Source organism: Notolepis coatsorum, assembly GCF_963971535.1.
Source record: "Notolepis coatsorum genome assembly, chromosome: 4".
Taxonomy (NCBI): domain Eukaryota; kingdom Metazoa; phylum Chordata; class Actinopteri; order Aulopiformes; family Paralepididae; genus Notolepis; species Notolepis coatsorum.
This window is the reverse complement of record NC_140168.1, coordinates 140,530,612-140,550,708: the sequence shown is the minus strand read 5'-3', so window position 1 is coordinate 140,550,708 and position 20,097 is coordinate 140,530,612. Positions and strand designations below refer to the sequence as shown.

General features: G+C 44.8%; 1 protein-coding gene across 1 annotated transcript in view; it reads right to left on the bottom strand.

Annotated features, from left to right (window-relative positions):
* Nucleotides 1–5,121: 5,121 nt before the first annotated feature.
* Nucleotides 5,122–20,097, bottom strand: part of LOC311226707 (glucosidase 2 subunit beta-like) — a gene marked incomplete at its 3' end in the record, with an annotated part of 130,744 nt that continues 115,768 nt past the window's right edge. The window contains exon 5 of the mRNA XM_084312119.1: nucleotides 5,122–5,314. Coding sequence (XP_084168245.1) covers nucleotides 5,122–5,314 — 193 coding nt within the window. The remainder of the gene's footprint in view (nucleotides 5,315–20,097) is intronic.

The window sequence follows — 20,097 nt, the reverse complement described above, 5'->3', positions numbered from 1 at the left end:
TATATTTTTGTATGTTTTGATTTTACAAAACAGGGGAAGTTCTCGATAAGCCTCTAGGCTTCTAACTTCTCCTTCACAATATGGTTATTATGTTTAAAAAAAAAAAAAAAAAAACTTTGTTTAACTCTGTGTTAATAAATAAATACAAATACGTCCTGATGGCCTGGGGATAGAAGCTCCTTCTGAGTCTCTCTGTTCTTGCCATGAGACTCCGGTAGCACTTGCCTGACTGCAGCAGTTCAAAGAGGCAGTTGTTTGGGTGACTAGAGTCTTTGATTATTCTCTTAGCCTTGGCCCTGCAAATGTAAATGTCCTGGAGAGTGGGAAGCCCACCTCCAATTGTGCGTTCGGCTGAACGGGCCACTCTCTGTAGTCTGCTGCGGTCTTGTGCGGTGCTATAAACCAGGAGGTGATATTGCCAGGATGCTCTCTATTGTGCATGAGTAGAAGTTCTTAAGGATCTTCTGACTCACTTTGAACTTCCTTAGGCGCCTAAGGAACTAGAGGCGTTGCCGTGCCTTCTTGATTACACTGTCAATGTGTGTGGTCCATGTCAAGTCCTCGGATATGTGGACTCCAAGGTACTTAAAACTGTTCACTCTCTCGATGCTGAGGGGGCTGTAGTCCCTGGCCCCCGACCTCCTAAAGTCCACAATCATCTCTTTTGTTTTGCTGACATTCAGGGAAAGGCTGTTCTCCCAACACCACCGCGCCAGGTCCTCTACCTCTCCCAGGTAGGCCCTCTCGTCGTTTGCAGAGATCAGGCCCACCACGACTGTGTCGTCAGCAAACTTGATGATTGTGTTGTTGTTCCGCTGTGCCACACAGTCATGTGTGTACAGCGAGTAGAGGAGGGGACTCAGAACACAGCCCTGGGGGGCCCCTGTGTTGAGAGTGATGGATGAGGAGGTGCAGTTGCCTGCTCTCACCACCTGGGATCTTCCTGTCTTCATCAGCAGATGTCTCAGTATTAATCGCTCCGGACCGGTCAGGGGGAGACAAACAGAGACTTGTCTGCTGACTGTGCGACCGCAGCCCACCCCCGCACCCCCCCACAGCACTTAACGTGCTTAATTGACATCAAGTGCTGATTATCAAACACCTCACAATAGCTCTGAAGGAGGGTGTGTAGGGTTACCCCTCCTCCGTCCAATAGCATCCTGTAAGTAATATTCTGTGACAAAATGTCTTCATTCTCACACAAGCCTAATACCCTTCACAGTCCTTCCTACCTAATCTGGATGTTTCCTCTCCTCTACCTCTCCTCTACCCTTCTACCCAGGCCTGTTCACTGGGGGATGGACGGACGGACGACGATCCCTAAGCTCTTAATTGTAGGCGGTGTGTGCGCATGCTTTACCCAATCCCCGGGTCCCCTTTTGTCCCCCGGTGCGGCGGGAGAGACAATGGGTCCATTCTGCTTCCCCCGCCTTAACTGTCAGAGGGAGAGCCGGGGATGAAAGAGGCAGAAACAGAAAGGATTAAGTCAACATTCTCATGACCTCCATTCTCTCTCCGAGGCCCGTCACTGGAGGGGAGCCGCGCAGAGCCGCAGGATAATAGGGACGTGTCAGGTGTGTGTGTGTGTGTGCGTGTGTGTGCGTGTGTGTGCGTGTGTGTGTGTGTGTGTGTGTATGTGTGTGTGTGTGTGTGTGTGTGTGTGTTTGTGTGTGTGTGTGTGTGTGTGTGTGCATCATTAACACCTGTCAACGTAAAGCCGCACACATCCGATTGATTCCTGAGGAACGTAAATTTCGCAAAGTAAATTTTACTCAAACTGAGTAAAATTGTATTCAGCCTGAGTAAAATGTACTCCGTTTGAGTAAATATTACTCTGCGAAATTGACTGTGTGTAGACTCTATACCGTTTACAATAATTAGTCTGCGTGGAATAAGCAGACCGTTTCTCGATCGAGTCTCTACACTGGATACGTGCTTCCTTGTCGCAGGCCTGACGGAATGATGACCGGTAGAGTAGCTATAGCTACACGTTCAACCGTAGCTTCCTTCGCCGTAGTCAAGTCCTAGTCGAGATGAGAAGCACGTTCAGTCACAGACTCATACCCCCCCCCCCCCCCCCCCCCCCCCGACACTCAACTAACCGCCTCGGCCAGTCCTTCATACCAGCGGCCATCAGGCTCCACATCAGTGGGCAGGGACTGCTGCCAGACATCCAACTAGGAACCTAGTAGCAGCTGACTCCCACCTAAAAGGACAATATACGTGAGACCTACCATATGTGAATATTGTATACTTCATCAGAGCATATATTTAGCGTTTAGCATTTTTTGATTATATATTAGATTAGATTTAGATGATTGGGTTATTAGATTATATATTGTAATTATTTATTGTAGGGCAAATATAACTGAGAGGGCATACATACCCTCATCTCGCACCTTGTTGCCCATATGCACATGTCCAGAGTTAATTATATTGATTTGTTATATTGTTTACACAGATTTTTTATTCTATTTTATTTCTACTTCTCCACTGTACTATAATTATGTCACCTGTACCATGTCTTATACTACCTGTACCCCCCCCCCCTCCCCCATCCCCCCTCCCTGCTATGATGCCTGAATTTCCCCAAGGGGATCAATAAAGGAATATCTTATCTTATCTTATCTTATCTATAGGACGAATAGATAATACCCAAATACCGGTAGCTAATACTGTATCTGATTGACTGAAGCTCAGCCTTTCCTGAAAACAGTACTCACAAAGCAAAATAAATCTTTTTTCTTTTCTTACCACCTATATGGTGCCGGTCGGAATGAGTCAGTCTCACTATAAAAGCGCTGACATTTCCCTGAAAGCGATAATCAAATGCTAATGTGATTCTGCTCCAAAAATCTATCCCCCTGAGAGTGAGTGACTCGTGAAGCATGACAGGCACCAGGTTGCTACACTTAACTGTTTCCGCGTTCATTTGTCTCCTATTACAGAAGCTCCATTTTGTCTAATTAGCCTTGACGGCTATTTCTTCCCGCAGTGTTGAGGAGACCTAATTAATGACTGGAGGTAAGATGGAGGACTGGTTCCCCGGAGGAGCGTCTATCCCGGGGTAATTGAAGCCTTCCTCCTCCTCGTTGCCCACAAAGGAACAATTATTCTCCTCTCCTTTTTCTGTGTTGTTGTACTTCTTGTTGGTATTAGTGGTGGTGACACTGTTGTTGGGTGTTCCCTGATATGGCGACTCAACAATAATAATAATTATTATTATAACAATAATTGTTATTATTATTATTATTATTATTATTATTATTATTATTATTATTATTATTATTATTATTATTATTATTATTATTATTATTATTATTATTATTATTATTATTATTATTATTATTATTATTATTATTATTATTATTATTATTATTATTATTATTATTATTATTATTATTATTATTATTATTATTATTATTATTATTATTATTATTATTATTATTATTATTATTATTATTATTATTATTATTATTATTATTATTATTATTATTATTATTATTATTATTATTATTATTATTATTATTATTATTATTATTATTATTATTATTATTATTATTAATGAATGAAGGAATCGTTTTTCTTTATAATTAGGAATACAAATTATCAGGAAATAACTATGTAAAAAAAATGCTTATCAGGTATTACAGTGAACTGTGGACATGAATGAGTAAAAGGAATAAGGATTATTTTCTTTGGATACTTTTCAAATAGGTTCCTTGTGAAGAATTGTGGTGATTCGTCTGTGATTATAATACGAATTAATGTTGATGGGAGCAAAACAGTCACTCTCTGCATGGCAGAGAAGAGGTGTGACCCCTCTCTCCAGAGAGTGTAACTAGGTCAAGACTGGGAGCAGGTTGCTAGGCGACCCGGTGCCTAGCAGTCATAACAGCATTCCTGAGATAAGGATGGAGCAGGAGGATGTGGGGGGGGGGGGTGATTCATCTCCAGTCGAGAGAAATAACGGAACGAGAGAGAGAGAGTGAATCATGAGAAGCTGATCAATTGGATTTTTATTAACGGACTTTATCAAATGAACTTTAAACCACCGGACCTTATCACAAGCTGCGTATGTCAAGGAAGACCACATTATTCCTGTGAAACGACCCTGTCTGGTTGAATAAATGTTCTCCTCGATGACTGTCAACTGAATCGTGTGAGGTGTTCATTCTGCCTGGGGATTATCAGATGTTTCCGTGAGCACACCAGAGGGATCATTAAAAAAGTACACAATGCAGGACACTATCGTATAGCCATCACTCACTGGGATTATCGGAACATCTAACAACTTGGTTTGCCGTGAGCCGGATGTTGCTGCGTGGGAGGAAGCCAGAATTCTAAACGTAAGCTGATTTATGGGCTTAATCTCACATGCCAACACAAAGATAAGCATTGTGAACAAGCACACGTAAAATAAATAACCCATTGTGATCATAAGACTTGATGAATGTTGAAGTTTGTGAAGACAGAGGTTTTCCTTGTTATTTTTGGTTGAGTTTAACGAGACGGGAGGCGACGTAGACAGCCCCGTAGGGTATAGAGCGACGTGACAGCTCCAGGGCGACGGAGACAGCCCCGTAGGGTATAGAGCGACGTGACAGCTCCAGGGCGACGGAGACAGTCCCGTAGGGAATAGAGCGACGTAACAGCTCCAGGGCGACGGAGACAGCCCCGTATGGTATAGAGCGACGGACAGCTCTGGTGTATGTTAGAACTGTGTAAAGAAACTCCGAGATAGTAAGAGTTTCTAATAAGTCATCGGTAACCGAGGCACCGTGACTTGTGAGTTTTAGTTTAGTGTCGGGCACCGCAACGAGTACGAGAGAAGAGGAAATATATAAATAATATATATATATGCTGGTCGGGGCCAGGGTATACAGGCGGTTTTTGCTGGTGCAGTGTAGTTTTTGGAAGAATATTTTATTTCCCACTCTAGACATAGACTTGGATCGCACTTTTGAAGTCATGCAGAACCAAAAAAAGAGAACTATGCGAGAGATTTTGGGCCAGGTGCGACGCCATATGGTCAAGATCGCGCGTCTTGAATCAGAGTGGTTTTTGAAGGTTCGTGCCCTGGACGACATCAGGCAAACGCAGGCTGGAAATCTGCTGAGATTACAGCAGGAGTTTGAGAGACAGGTGGAAACCATTCGTCACCACAATAATGGGGCTGGGAGGACAGGCGTGCCTCCCCAGACGGTAGAGCCGGGTGAAGGAGGGGCACGGGGTGGATCTCCGGCTCCCTCCAGTGGTGAAAGCGGGATGGTGCAGGGGGCTGATGGGAGGCAGGGGAGAGATCTGGCTTCCTCTGGGGGCGTGGAAGGGGAGCAAAAGGGAGCAGGGGACTCTAAGCCTCTCGAGGCCCTCAATTTGAATATCTTTGAGGATAGTAGTGATGAATCAGAGGAAGGAGAGGGACCTTCCTCTTCACAACCCAAAAGTTTGCGGCCATTGAAGATACATCGGCCCAAGACGGTAGCTGGAGAGCGAGTAGTGCACACCTCTTATGTTCCGGCCAAACCAGAATATATTGAGAGGTGGTGTGAGAAGGTGCGTCATCCCCGCACCGCTGGCTTGGGGACATGGGATGAATTTAATAAATTAAAAGGGATTTACTCCCTTCACCCATGGGATGCCCTGGCCATTCTCAGTCATCGTCTCTCCACGAGAGAGAGACAGGATCTGACCAGGGTTATCACCACTGCACTGGGAGGGGAGGGGCAGGACCTCGACGCAGGTTGGGATGCGGTCAGGGATGATATTCCAGAATTTAACGGACTTTATCAAATTAACTTTAAACCACCGGACCTTATCACAAGCTGCGTATGTCAAGGAAGACCACATTATTCCTGTGAAACTACCCTGTCTGGTTGAATAAATGTTCTCCTCGATGACTGTCAACTGAATCGTGTGAGGTGTTCATTCTGCCTGGGGATTATCAGATGTTTCCATGAGCATACCAGAGGGATCATTAAAAAAGTACACAACGCAGGACACTATCGTATAGCCATCACTCACTGGGATTATCGGAACATCTAACACTTGTTTCTTGTCCTAAATCTGCATCCGACAAATGATAATCTGTCCATACATCACATCCATTCTACCAGTTCAAAATGAGGTAATCAGGTAATCAGGTGTATGTTTCTTTATTAAGAATTCCATCTAGAATTCTACCACTTAATAGAGGTCTGTGGCTAGCTACTTTATGTACTGTTTATAGAAATGTTCAATCAATCAATCAATCAATCAATCAATCAATCAATAGTCTCCCAACATGGCTGCCTGTAACCATTGGTAACCACTTTCGAAAGAATAGGCCTAATTCCTATTCAGTGGTAGAGCAGTTAAATAATGGAAAAGCATGATATTACAGTTCTACTGTGACTTGTGTACAAGATCCAGTAATAAGACACCAACTTATGTTTTTGTTGGTATATTTCAGATATGTATTTCACATATATCAACACATAGCAACTGTTGTCTCTTCCATGTCCATGCACAAAACAATTGTTGCTATGTTACAGGCAGCCATGTTGGAAAAATGAGAACTACACAGGCGAGGCCTCTATCAGTTTCAATGATCACAACCCACTGTGACATCATCATTAGAATGATAATGTGAGGATTGGTTCATTCCCCGCCACATGCTCCGCTCCTTTAAGGTACTGTGCTGATTGATGCATTCCCCGCCACACGCTCCGCTCTTTTAAGGTGCTGTGTTGATTGGTGCATTCCCCGCCACACGCTTTTGGAGCAAGTATCAATTCCAGCGCGCACCTGTCATAGTTTTTGATTAGCGCCCCAGAGGCTTTTTATACTGGGACTTCCCTTCAATCGATGTCGGGTCGTTTTGGAATACAACTGCTTTTGCCTGCTTTTTCCCCGTTGCTGTGCCTCGTCTACTTTCCCTCCAGGACCTTCTGTGGAGATCCGCTGATGAGAACCTTGTTCCCCGTTTGGAGCTGCGCCTCGTTTACCCGCTTTACGCGTTTGCGCTTGGGTGAGTTGGAACCAAACCCCTCTGGATTATTCTGTCTGTGTGTGTGACGAACACAGAAGATTATCATTTTTGCTTGCACTGGACGCAGTTGAAGTGTGTGTTTAGAAGAGACACTGAAGATATCATTTCTGTTTGCACTAAACTCAGCTAACTTGTGTGTTGTGGAAAACACTGAAGATTGTCACTGTTCATTGGTTCTGGACACAGCTAAGGGAGGAGGGAACCACACTGCCTCTGTGTTTCGTTGGACTGTTATTGATATCTCTCTCTCTCTCCGTTTTCCACCTCGAGTTAAAGCTGGGAGTATCTGCAGTGCAGAGCCGCTACAACGTCAAATACCGATTCCCCACCGCTATCACCAGGAGGATCTGCAGAGCCGCAGAGAACTCTGCCGATGGCAGTCTCCCTTGTTGTTTCATAATTGTTACTTTACCCCTTTTGTGACTCTGTAAATAAATACGCCCTAGTATTTGGCTAACTCTGAACTTCCTGTCTGTGCCGTGCGTTTGAGGTCGGTTCAAACCCTAACAGATAAGCTCCCAAGATTCTGCGCTATCTTATTTTGAGGGCTATTTTATTGCACTGCACTATTGTTGCACTATTTTACTCTGTCTATTCTATTATACTAACTCTTTTATTGCACTGCACTATTGCACTATTTTACTCTGTCTATTCTATTATACTAACTATTTTATTGCACTGGACTATTGCACTATTTTACTCTGTCTATACTATTTTACTCTTTTTATTACTCTCTATTTTAAAACTGCCATAGAATCTAACCTTAAACAAGACCTACAGTATACAAAGTAGCTAGCCAGCAGTAACGTGTGTAGACCTACAGTATACAAATGATATAATTACTCGTTATCTTAGACAAATATCATTATATTATCACCATAGTGCTGTATGTATAGTCAATTTTAAACTTGAACAATTTGTGTCCTATTGCGGTTATCGAGATCATCTCATGACCAACTGAACTCATCATTGTTCGCTGCCAAGTAGCCTCCACAGCAGAGAGCTGCAGGTGATGATATCTCAGCCGCATGTCTCAGAGGAAACACCGTGGAGGAGAACCAGGCTTGTTGCAGGAGAGCAGATCGTGTGAAGGATCTGATTAACACTGAGAAAACTTCTTATCTGTGATGACTTGAAACCTCCATGAAGATGGAGAGACAGAGAGAGAGAGAGAGAGAGAGAGAGAGAGAGAGAGAGAGAGAGAGAGAGAGAGAGAGAGAGAGAGAGAACGAGAGAGAACGAGATATATTTATATAGAGAGACAGACAGAGAGAGAGAGAGTCAGAGAGAGAGAGAGACAGAGACAGAGACAGAGACAGAAAGAGATAGAGAGAGAGACAGAGAGAGACAGAGAGAGAGAGACAGACAGAAAGAGATAGAGAGAGAGGTGGGGGGTGAGAAAAAGATGGGGAGAAAGAGAGAGGTGAAGATTGTGTGATTAAGACGTTCATCACGTAAAAAGTCAGTCAGAAAGGCAAAGTTGCAATATTTAGGCATTTTGTCATTTTGATCATTTTCAATTGATAAAATCAACAGCTTATTAAGAGAAATCGTGAACAAGAACAATTACGGTAAACAATACTTTCCCATTTTTCTTTATTATTTCATTAATAAATAAAAGAATAATAAAACAATGATGTTGCAACCTCAGTTTTGTCCAAGGGCACTGGATATTCTGCCCTCAGTAAAACCATGTGGACTCAACCACATCCAATTACGTGGAATGGGGATGTATGTCTTTTACATGTAAAAGTCTTTCTTGAGTGCACTTTTAAACCTGGAGTGGTTTAAAAGTCTCAACCAGTGCTCGAGGGACCCCCAATTGATAATATCTTGTCTTAGGGACCCCCATCTGAGAAGCTATTTGTTGTTAGATGATGTGAGTTAGTCCAGAATTCCATAACTGTCTGTACCGTAGGTGGAGTGGTAACAGAGGAGAGAGTGACAGCTATCATTCTTATAAATATCTATCCACATCTGTCTATACATACAAGAATATACAGTAATGCATTTACATATGTCACAGTCGAGAATGCAGCTGTGACTGCGTCCCCGACCGCCAAGAACCTTGGTGTTGTCCTCGACGACCAGTTGAACTTCTCTGCTCACATCGCAGCGACGACCAGAACCTGCCGATTCCTCCTGAGCAATGTCAGAAGGATCCGCCCCTTCCTGACAAAAGAAGCCACCCAACTCCTCGTCCAATCAACAGTCATCTTCCACCTCGACTACTGCAACGCACTGCTCGCTGGCCTCCCGGCCACTGCCACCAAGCCTCTTCAACTCATTCAGAACGCAGCGGCCCGCCTGATCTCAAACCTGCCGAAGTCGGCCCATGTCACCCCACTTCTTAGGGACCTGCACTGGCTCCCCATTGCTGCACGAATCCGCTTCAAGGCCCTCGACCTAGCATACCGTGAGGCAAAGGGAACCGCTCCCGCCTACCTCCGGTCAAATGGTCTCTAACTACACACCCTCAAGACCCCTACGCTCTGCATCTTCTGGCCGCCTCAGACCTACTCCTATCCAAGCTCCGGGAGGGTCATCAAAGAGAAGTCGCCTATTCTCAGTCCTTGCCCCACAATGGTGGAATGAACTACCCACCCCAGTTAGGACAGCCGAATCACGTCCAATCTTTCACCGTCGAATAAAGACGCACTTCTTCAACCATTATCTGAATTAAAAAAATAAAAATAAAAAAATCTAACCCTAACTAACCGTACTGTCATGCACTTGTCCTAATAAACTAACCTACACTGTAGCACTCAACACTTTGATGAACATTGTTGCGCAGCTGATAGAGTTGTGCCCTTCCTGATGGCTTGTCGTACAGAACTTGTAAGTCGCTTTGGATAAAAGCGTCAGCTAAATGACTAAATGTAAATGTAAATGTATATGTATCAGGTGCTACATCTATATCTATTCTGTACATATCCCTTACCTATCCTTACTAGTTACTATATCTATATCTGTACATATCCCTTACCTACTCTTAATAGTTAATAATAATAATAATAACTTTATTTGTATAGCACTTTTCATACATAAATTGCAGTTCAAAGTGCTTCACAGCAGTACAAAATACAGGCATAAGCGAGCATAAAAAGATAGAGAGGTAGCAAGGTAAGGTAAATCACAGTGCTTCACATTAGGATAGCATCCCAATAGGCCTTTCTGTTTACAGTTTCATTCAGTAATACAAATAATAAAATAGAATAGACAGAGTAACAAAGTGCGGTTTGATTCAGTAAAAAAATAGGCAATACTAAAAATAATAAAATAATAGTGTGATAATAGTTATTACGCTGCTGGCCAGTATGACTTACTATCATTTAGTCATTTAGTTTTACCATAGTGTCTTTATACCTTTATACCTGTATCACTGTACATATTAATACTACAACTCTGTAAATACATCTGATTAGCACTATTACTCAGTAGTACTAATTTATATAGTTTATACTCAGTTTAATCACCTGTACATTGTATATTACTATTGCACTTTACTGTGACATTTGCACTCTGGTTGAATGCCAAACCTCTTTTTGTCATACTGTCATACTGCCGTATGATGACAATACATTTGAATATCATCTAATCTAATCTAATCTAATTCTTACACATTCTCTCATTGTGCTAAATTTCTAGTAAATAATATATGAGTGAAATGAACTACCTGCAACGCCCTCAATGACCCCTGGGGGTCTGCGCGTCCCCAGAACCACAGCTCTAAAGTCCAAGTGGCCTACTGAGTGGGAGGTTCAAAGGGTCAAAGTGGGTATCAAACAGGAGGGAAGACTGTCAGGTTTTAAACTGTGGATACCAAACAGAGAAGGTAAAGACCATTTTAAACTGTTAAACAGTAATCCAGAACTATTTTATTGCACTGTAAAATATATATATATAATTATTTTTTAAATCTATTCTATTCTACAATTTTATTGCACTGCACTATTGCACTATTTTACTCTGTCTATTTTATCTCACTCTTTTTAATTATTGTCTATATTTAAAATTGAATCAAACCATAAACGAGGTGGCCTGTTGGGATGTTAGATCCTAATGTGAAAAACTGTGATTTGATATGTCTGCACTATGTGCTCATTTTATGCCCGTCTTTTTTCTGTTGTGAAGCACTCTTTGAGCTGCAGTTTCTGTATGAAAGGTGCTCTACAAATAAAGTGTATTATTATTATTATTATTATTATTATTATTATTATTATTATTATTATTATTATTATTATTATTATTATTATTATTATTACATACTATGACAGAGGTCTCTGGTTTAAACTCTTCCTCGCAGCCCGACTGTGGGGTGGTCCACCCTGTTCGAGAGACGCCACTTCGCTCCCATGCTGGTATGAGCTGTAACCCAGAGCAGACTCACTGCAACCCTTTTACCTGAGCCATCCGTCCATGTCTCCTATTTTGTATATGTGTTATTATTATGAATACTCAGGGAGGTCGGAGGCATTGTGGAGGTACATGGGGGTCCTGCTGGGCGTGGCCGGGGGGCCGGGGGGGGTCCCTGATGTTTATCTGGTTATCCTCTCTGGAGAATGATCCCAAAACTCTCATCTGCTCTCTCATCACCACCTGCTGTCAGAAATCCAAATAATTACCCGGGCGCTAATGTGGGTGGCGGCCCTTATCTGTGGCCAATCACAGTGAGGCGCGGTGGAACCGTTGCCAGGGACCAGGGACTGCTCATTTCTTCTTCTAGATACAGAGGGCGGGGGGGGGGGGGGGGGGGGCATTAAGGATATGGAGGGGAGGGGGTAATTGATATGTACGATAAGAATGAAAAAGTGTTAATTCAAAACAAATGCAAAAGTTGTATCTAACTTGAAATACGCCATATGTGGACGTTTTTACAGTGCAGTAATAATAATAATAATAATAATAATAATAATAATAATAATAATAATAATAATAATAATAATAATAATAATAATAATAATAATAATAATAATAATAATAATAATAATAATAATAATAATAATAATAATAATAATAATAATAATAATAATAATTGTTACAAAGGGTCAGATTAAACCGAATATATATATTTATTGCCTGAGATCCCATGTATAATATTTGTATATCGTTTGATATCCCTTGTGTATTCTTTGTACAATATACACTGAATGTCCCTTTAGCCTACAGACCATAATATTCGTTCTCCTATTGGAAGCGATCCCCCGGCGCCACTGCCTTACCCCCTAGAGCTGACTTCAAAGGTACCGACGAGATATGTCTGTACATGCCCAGCTTCTGCCCATGAATACGGCTACCAAAATACGAATGGCACTATTTGTCCACGGTACATATAAATAGGGCGCAAGAAATGTAGAACTCCTCTTAGTCCATTGTCCCGTTCAGTCTCGTTCAGTTCCAGTTATCCAAGCAACGTCTCACCCACTACGCAACGTGGGCAGAGCAGGGCTCGCATTACCCCAAGATAGAGTCTCGTGTTATCCTAATACATTTGTTCAATGTATCGTTCGCTATTTATTAGTAAACCTTCATTACGAGTCAAAGACCACGTGAAGTGGGTAATTGTGCGTCTACATAGAGCACTTATAGCCGCGTGCAGATAGGATAGAGTAACGTCAAGTTCAACTGTGAACCACGGACCAACCGGAGGATTTACACCGGACCAGCAGCACCACGGAGGATTTACACCCCGCCAGCAGTGCCATTTTCCGGCAAGGATTATTATTCTTCATTCTTCACCAAGCTGCTGGAACAGAGAACCGCCTACCCCACTGCTACGGTGGGATCTACACCTGCCCGTGAGACCATCACTCGAGCCAGTCTCTGTCGGACCAGAGGCCCCACGGCTTTCACCTACACGGCGCGCATCCTGGGACCAGGCTGCTTTTCCCCCCTGACTCAGGGAGTAAAACACCGTCTCCAGGTGCCTTGCTACAGCTCCGTGGACCATTGACATTCATAGAGCATTGCCCCCCTCTGCTGGCTTACAACCGGTAGTACACCCTTTCCCAGAGTACCAGATCTAATTCCTAACATTCCAGTATTGATTTGCTTACGCACATTCTTTGCCTTATAAGCGCAATTAAAGTAATGTAATCTAATATTCTGATGTAATAAATATTATAAATGAGTATTTGAGTGGAAACCTGTTATTGTGGAAGTGTTGTCATCTAAAATACCTTTGTACGGTATTGGCCAGTAATGTACAAGACGGTAGTGATTTAATGATATCAATACTTGATTAATACAGTCAGGGAATTGTACCCCTCAGTTACAATTGGTCCTTCGAGCCGGAGAATAATTAGCGTAATATTAATATAATATTAATATTGACATGGCCGATGACGAACACTCCACAAACGGTTCTCCTAAGCTAGATCGCCCGCAGCGCAGACGGCAGCCACCTCCCTATCTAGAGGCATACTCTGTCAGTCCAATACCTAGCTTTAAAGGGAAGTTAAACGCGGAAAAAGTAGAAAGTAAAATTATGTCTGACCTTAACAACCAGGTTACCCCGACCACAGAGGCCCTAGTGGGTGCTAATATAACTGACCAAGCTCACGGTGGGGACCAGGAGGGAACTGACACGACTTTACCCCCAGACAATACCGAAGAAATAGCCCCCGATCAGCTCCGGGAGGAAGACAACCCTAAAGAGACGCGCACCCAGGAGACGGATCTCCTCGGTACGCAACAGGAGAACGGATCTCCAACAAGTACTGCCGGGAGCCGATCGCCCCGAACGGCGTCTTCCCCCAGCGAGGCGGACAAGATGCTGGCGCAAGCACTTATCGCCACCCTGGCAGCCTCCACCGAACGCGATCGACTTCAAGCGCAACAGACGTGCAAGCGCGAACATTTTGCAGGCGAGCGAGAGCGCTTCCAGGCGCAACAAAGGAGTGAAGACGACCGAATAAGACTGGAGACCAGACGCCTCCAGACAGAAGAGAACATCGAGAGAAGCCGCGCCGACGTCGCAAATGCACAGCTCCACGCCGCCCATGCCAGCGCCAATGCCCAGCGCGACGTCGCCAACGCACAGCGCAACGCTGCCCAGGCCAGCGCCAATGCGCAGCGCGACATCGCCAATGCCCAGCGCGAAGCAGCGCGCGACGCAGCCCATGCCCGGCGCGAGGCAGAGCGCGACCGGCTGCAGGCGGAGCTGATGGACAAACTGGTTGCCATGGCGACACCCCCTCACTCCGCAAGGAGCTCCCAGAGATCGTCAAGACATGGGTCTAGGACACATTCCCCTACCCGACGAAGCGACCCGGGACCCCGCCAACAGGAGGAGCCTGTCCACGTCTCTGAACCCCCTCCCCGGCCGGTCCATACGAGACCCAGCAACCGGGAAGAACCGGACCACGCCGAGAGACTGAACAAAAGACTCCAGGTCCTAGCAGAGGAAGAGGAGGAGGAGGAGGAGGAGTGTCAAGCCGACCAGCAGAAACGTACTCTGGCCCAGGAGGCCCAGTACAGCCCCGACCAGCAGCAACGTACTCAGGACCAGGAGGTCCAGTACAGCCCAGAAGTCAGCCCCGAGGCCCTGCGCTACAAACCCCCGACTCAACTCACGGGTGAGTTTGACGCACCGTCAGCCCCGAGGAACAGCACCTGGGTACCCGACCTTCGGTACCCACCAAGTACCAGCCCAAGACGACACGCAAGAGGAGACTCGCCTAGGAGGCCTCTCCCCCAACGCTCAACGATGTGCCAGTCATCCATGACATCATACATTGCCACGCCGTCATTTCCCGACTTCGCCTATGAGAGTCGAGCACAGTACACGGAGCTCCGGATGTGCCTAGAGACAATGATGGTGGATGTCGCTGATGAACGCCACAAGTATGCAATATTACTGAAGCACCTGAAAGTACCGCAAGCGCACAATATAGCGCTGGCCTATGCCACCTCTTCGACACCATACACAGCGGCCCTAGCGGCGCTGGACCAGAGATATGGACGTATATGGGATTACGTAATAGAAGAGATAAGGCACATTGACCGCTTACCCCCAGCAACAGACAATCGCTCACTAGACGACCTGTCAATCAAAGTGCAGTCCCTGGTAGGGATGCTGGGAGCGCAACGGGAAAAGGGCATGCATGAGCTATACGCCAACTCTAACGTCGAGAGGATTTTAGAGAAGCTGCCACCCGCAAGACAAGAGCGTTTTAGGCGGCAGAGAGACTACCGGGATCCCAACGGCCCCGAACCATCCCTCCTTGATCTAGCCGACTTCCTGGCGAGAGAAGTCAGCAGCTTACGACTGGATACGTTCGGGCGGAGCACGCCAAGCTCCAGAGAGGGACCCAGGAGAATAAATGATGGAAGAAAATCGGTGACTGTTATGCACCAAGCCGAATCAGTACCGCAGCACCAGAACCACAACACCCCCTCGACGAAAGAGGACCAGTGGAAGATTGAGTGCCAGTACTGTGAGGGAGAACATCGGCTCCATCAGTGCGAAGATTTCAAGAAGCTGACCACGGACGATGTGAGCCAGTGGGTCAAGGACCACCGCCGCTGCTTCCACTGCGCGCGCAGCCACCTAGCAGCTGAGTGCCACTTGAAAAGGAAGTGCAGCAGGTGCGGTGGCACCCACCTTGAGGTCCTGCACGACATCAACAGGCGTCAGCCAGGACAACAGAGTGGGCCCGTCGCGGTAATGTACCACGCCGAGGCGGTGGCACCAGCACCGAAGAGCCCCCAGACCGCTCCCTACTGTACCTACTGCGACGGCGGACACTGGCTGGCACAGTGCGCCGAATATAAGACACTGAACCCCGTCCAAGTGGACCAGTGGCGTGAGGCGGCCCAGGCGGGCGCCGCTTACCGCGCAGCACGGTGCGGAGCCCACCAGAAGGTCCAAGACAACCGACCAACAGGAGTGCTCCACATTGACCAGCACAGCGAGACCCCCCGAGTGCTCCTCAAAGTGGTCAGGGTGCTCCTGAGCCACGAGGACAAAGTCATGGACACTTACGCCGTCCTTGATGACGGGTCAGAGAAGACCCTTCTGCTCGCGTCCGCTGCGGCCCAGCTGGGACTGCGGGGGAGCGAGAACCAAATGACGATTCGGACAATAAGAAGAGATTTAAAGACGATAAAGGGCGAGAATGTCTCCTTCACTATCGCAGCAAGCGGGCAGCCAGAGCGACGGTATAGGATTACAAATGCTTTCACCAGCCAAGAAATAGGACTATCACAGTACACCTACCCCATCCCACAGCTGATGGATAAATACGTGCACCTGCGTCAACTACCTATCCCGCTCATAGACGGCGCCACCCCGACCCTGCTGATAGGCTCCGACCATGCAGACCTCATCGTCCCGATAGACCGGGTCCATACCGGAACCCGAGGCTGTCCTGCAGCAGTCGAGACCCGCCTAGGGTGGACACTACAAGGCCCCCTCGCTAAATCTCTCAACCGAACAGCAGCCACTAGCTGCCTCCACTCCAGAGCGACAGAAGAAGACACCGGCCTCTCCCCCGTACAGCAGAGGCTATTGACATTAAGCGAGAGGCCCGTGAGAGAACCGTGGGTACCAGAGGGAGTTCGGAACTCCACTCCCCTCAGCTGCGCTTCAGACGTAGCTGACCTCGAACCCAGCACCCCAAGCGACTCCTTGACGGGGCGGCCGGGACCGGCCCCTCCTCACACGGGGTACAGAGCGAACAAGAGAAACAGACGGAGGAGGAGAAAGCACAGCCAAGCACAGATCAAAGCAGTCTCAGGCCCGCTTCCTCCTAAGCCCCCCTTCATCCCGTCCAGTCGTCATGACCATAGACCAGTCACCACCCCGAGCTGCGTGGCCGGCCGGCCGCGTAAGCAAAGTGACCACTGGTGCCGACGGAAAGGTCAGAGTGGCAGAAGTGCTCGGCCAAGGGCGGACCTACAACCGACCCGTGGCGAGGCTGATAGAGTCGCCAAGGCTCCCCCACTCGCCTAATGACGACCATGACCCCTGACTTTGTGAACTGCCCGACCCCTCACAGACATTGAGTAGTGGACAGTGCGGTTAATCTGTCTCTGCTTAGCTAATTAGGTGGGACTAATTAGGGGGCGGCTGTTACAAAGGGTCAGATTAAACCGAATATATATATTTATTGCCTGAGATCCCATGTATAATATTTGTATATCGTTTGATATCCCTTGTGTATTCTTTGTACAATATACACTGAATGTCCCTTTAGCCTACAGACCATAATATTCGTTCTCCTATTGGAAGCGATCCCCCGGCGCCACTGCCTTACCCCCTAGAGCTGACTTCAAAGGTACCGACGAGATATGTCTGTACATGCCCAGCTTCTGCCCATGAATACGGCTACCAAAATACGAATGGCACTATTTGTCCACGGTACATATAAATAGGGCGCAAGAAATGTAGAACTCCTCTTAGTCCATTGTCCCGTTCAGTCTCGTTCAGTTCCAGTTATCCAAGCAACGTCTCACCCACTACGCAACGTGGGCAGAGCAGGGCTCGCATTACCCCAAGATAGAGTCTCGTGTTATCCTAATACATTTGTTCAATGTATCGTTCGCTATTTATTAGTAAACCTTCATTACGAGTCAAAGACCACGTGAAGTGGGTAATTGTGCGTCTACATAGAGCACTTATAGCCGCGTGCAGATAGGATAGAGTAACGTCAAGTTCAACTGTGAACCACGGACCAACCGGAGGATTTACACCGGACCAGCAGCACCACGGAGGATTTACACCCCGCCAGCAGTGCCATTTTCCGGCAAGGATTATTATTCTTCATTCTTCACCAAGCTGCTGGAACAGAGAACCGCCTACCCCACTGCTACGGTGGGATCTACACCTGCCCGTGAGACCATCACTCGAGCCAGTCTCTGTCGGACCAGAGGCCCCACGGCTTTCACCTACACGGCGCGCATCCTGGGACCAGGCTGCTTTTCCCCGCTGACTCAGGGAGTAAAACACCGTCTCCAGGTGCCTTGCTACAGCTCCGTGGACCATTGACATTCATAGAGCATTGCCCCCCTCTGCTGGCTTACAACCGGTAGTACACCCTTTCCCAGAGTACCAGATCTAATTCCTAACATTCCAGTATTGATTTGCTTACGCACATTCTTTGCCTTATAAGCGCAATTAAAGTAATGTAATCTAATATTCTGATGTAATAAATATTATAAATGAGTATTTGAGTGGAAACCTGTTATTGTGGAAGTGTTGTCATCTAAAATACCTTTGTACGGTATTGGCCAGTAATGTACAAGACGGTAGTGATTTAATGATATCAATACTTGATTAATACAGTCAGGGAATTGTACCCCTCAGTTACAATAATAATAATAATAATAATAATAATAATAATAATAATAATAATAATAATAATAATAATAATAATAATAATAATAATAATAATAATAATAATAATAATAATAATAATAATAATAATAATAATAATAATAATAATAATAATAATAATAATAATAATAATAATAATAATAATAATAATAATAATAATAATAATAATAATAAACTTTATTTGTATAGGACCTTTCATACAGAAACTGCAGCTCAAAGTGCTTCACAACAGAAAAAAGACAGGCATAGAATTAAGCATTACATCACGTACAGGAGTGTGTTATAAGAATTAGATCATGCCTATGGGTGGTCGTTAGACCCCCCTAGGCATGATCTAATTCTTATACCACACGACTACAAGTGGTGTAATGTCTTTTATACAATTGCCGAATTCATCCAACCTTATTGCTATACAATAAACACACATTAATTGGAGCATAATGGAGATTATTCACAAAACCATCCGCAGAAAAAGTTGGTCAAAAAAAAAAATGTATTGCCTCCGTGTCTAGAAGCAGCTGGGAGGTGCGGTGCTTCAAAGCATGCCATCTAAGAGTGAAGTTAGCGGTTGTTATTGGATTGATTGATTGATTGAACATTTTATTACAGATAGACAGTGCTAGATCTATACATAGGTTGCTTCAAAGCATGCCATCTAACAGTGAAGTTAGCAATTGTTATTGGATTGATTGATTGAAAATTGTATTAAAGATAGACAGTGCTACATCTATACATAGGTTGCTTCAAAGCATGCCATCTAACAGTGAAGTTAGCGGTTGTTATTGGATTGATTGATTGATTGATTGATTGATTGATTGAACATTTTATTATAGATAGACAGTGCTACATCTATACATAGGTTGCTTCAAAGCATGCCATCTAACAGTGAAGTTAGCGGTTGTTATTGTATTGATTGAACATTTTATTAACAGTGAAATGACAGTGTCCTTTTGAAGGAGAGGAGGTTCTACAACGAATGCATCTACAGCTCAATACACACAATTGTTAAAGGGATGCAGACCAGAGAAAGACTTTCATCGTGTTTACATCAGGGTCCCCCATTTTCAATGCATCATAACATATGACATACAGATAGACAGTGCTACATCTATACATAGGTTGCTTCAAAGCATGCCATCTAACAGTGAAGTTAGCTGTTGTTATTTGATTGATTGATTGATTGAACATTTTATTAACAGTGAAATGACAGTGTCCTTTTGAAGGAGAGGGAGGTTTTACAACGAATTCCATCTAACACCTCACTTCCCGCGATTTATATTTTGTTTCACAATGAGTCATGACCAACCAATTACATAATCCAATATTGTGTAAGCAACTAACACATTCCACGTGACAGAATCGTTTTTGAATGAGTCGTTATGACGATATCAATACATCCATTCATAAAGATTATTGTCCGACATCTTTTTTTTTTTTTTTTTATATACTTTATTGTGTCAAAGAAAATCATTTTACATTTAGGTATAGTATGTGTACCCACATACACATACACAACTGCACCTGTCCATACTTACATACGTACATACACACACAAATGTACATACGCATATTCCAAATCTTGACACTTTTTTTTTTTTTTTTTTACCCATCACCCATACAAAAGACAAGAGACAAAAACACAAACAAAGGGGCGAGCACCAGCATAGATCCCGGACTGGCACACATCCAACATCCATCCCTACCCGTCCCCACACACACACACACAAGA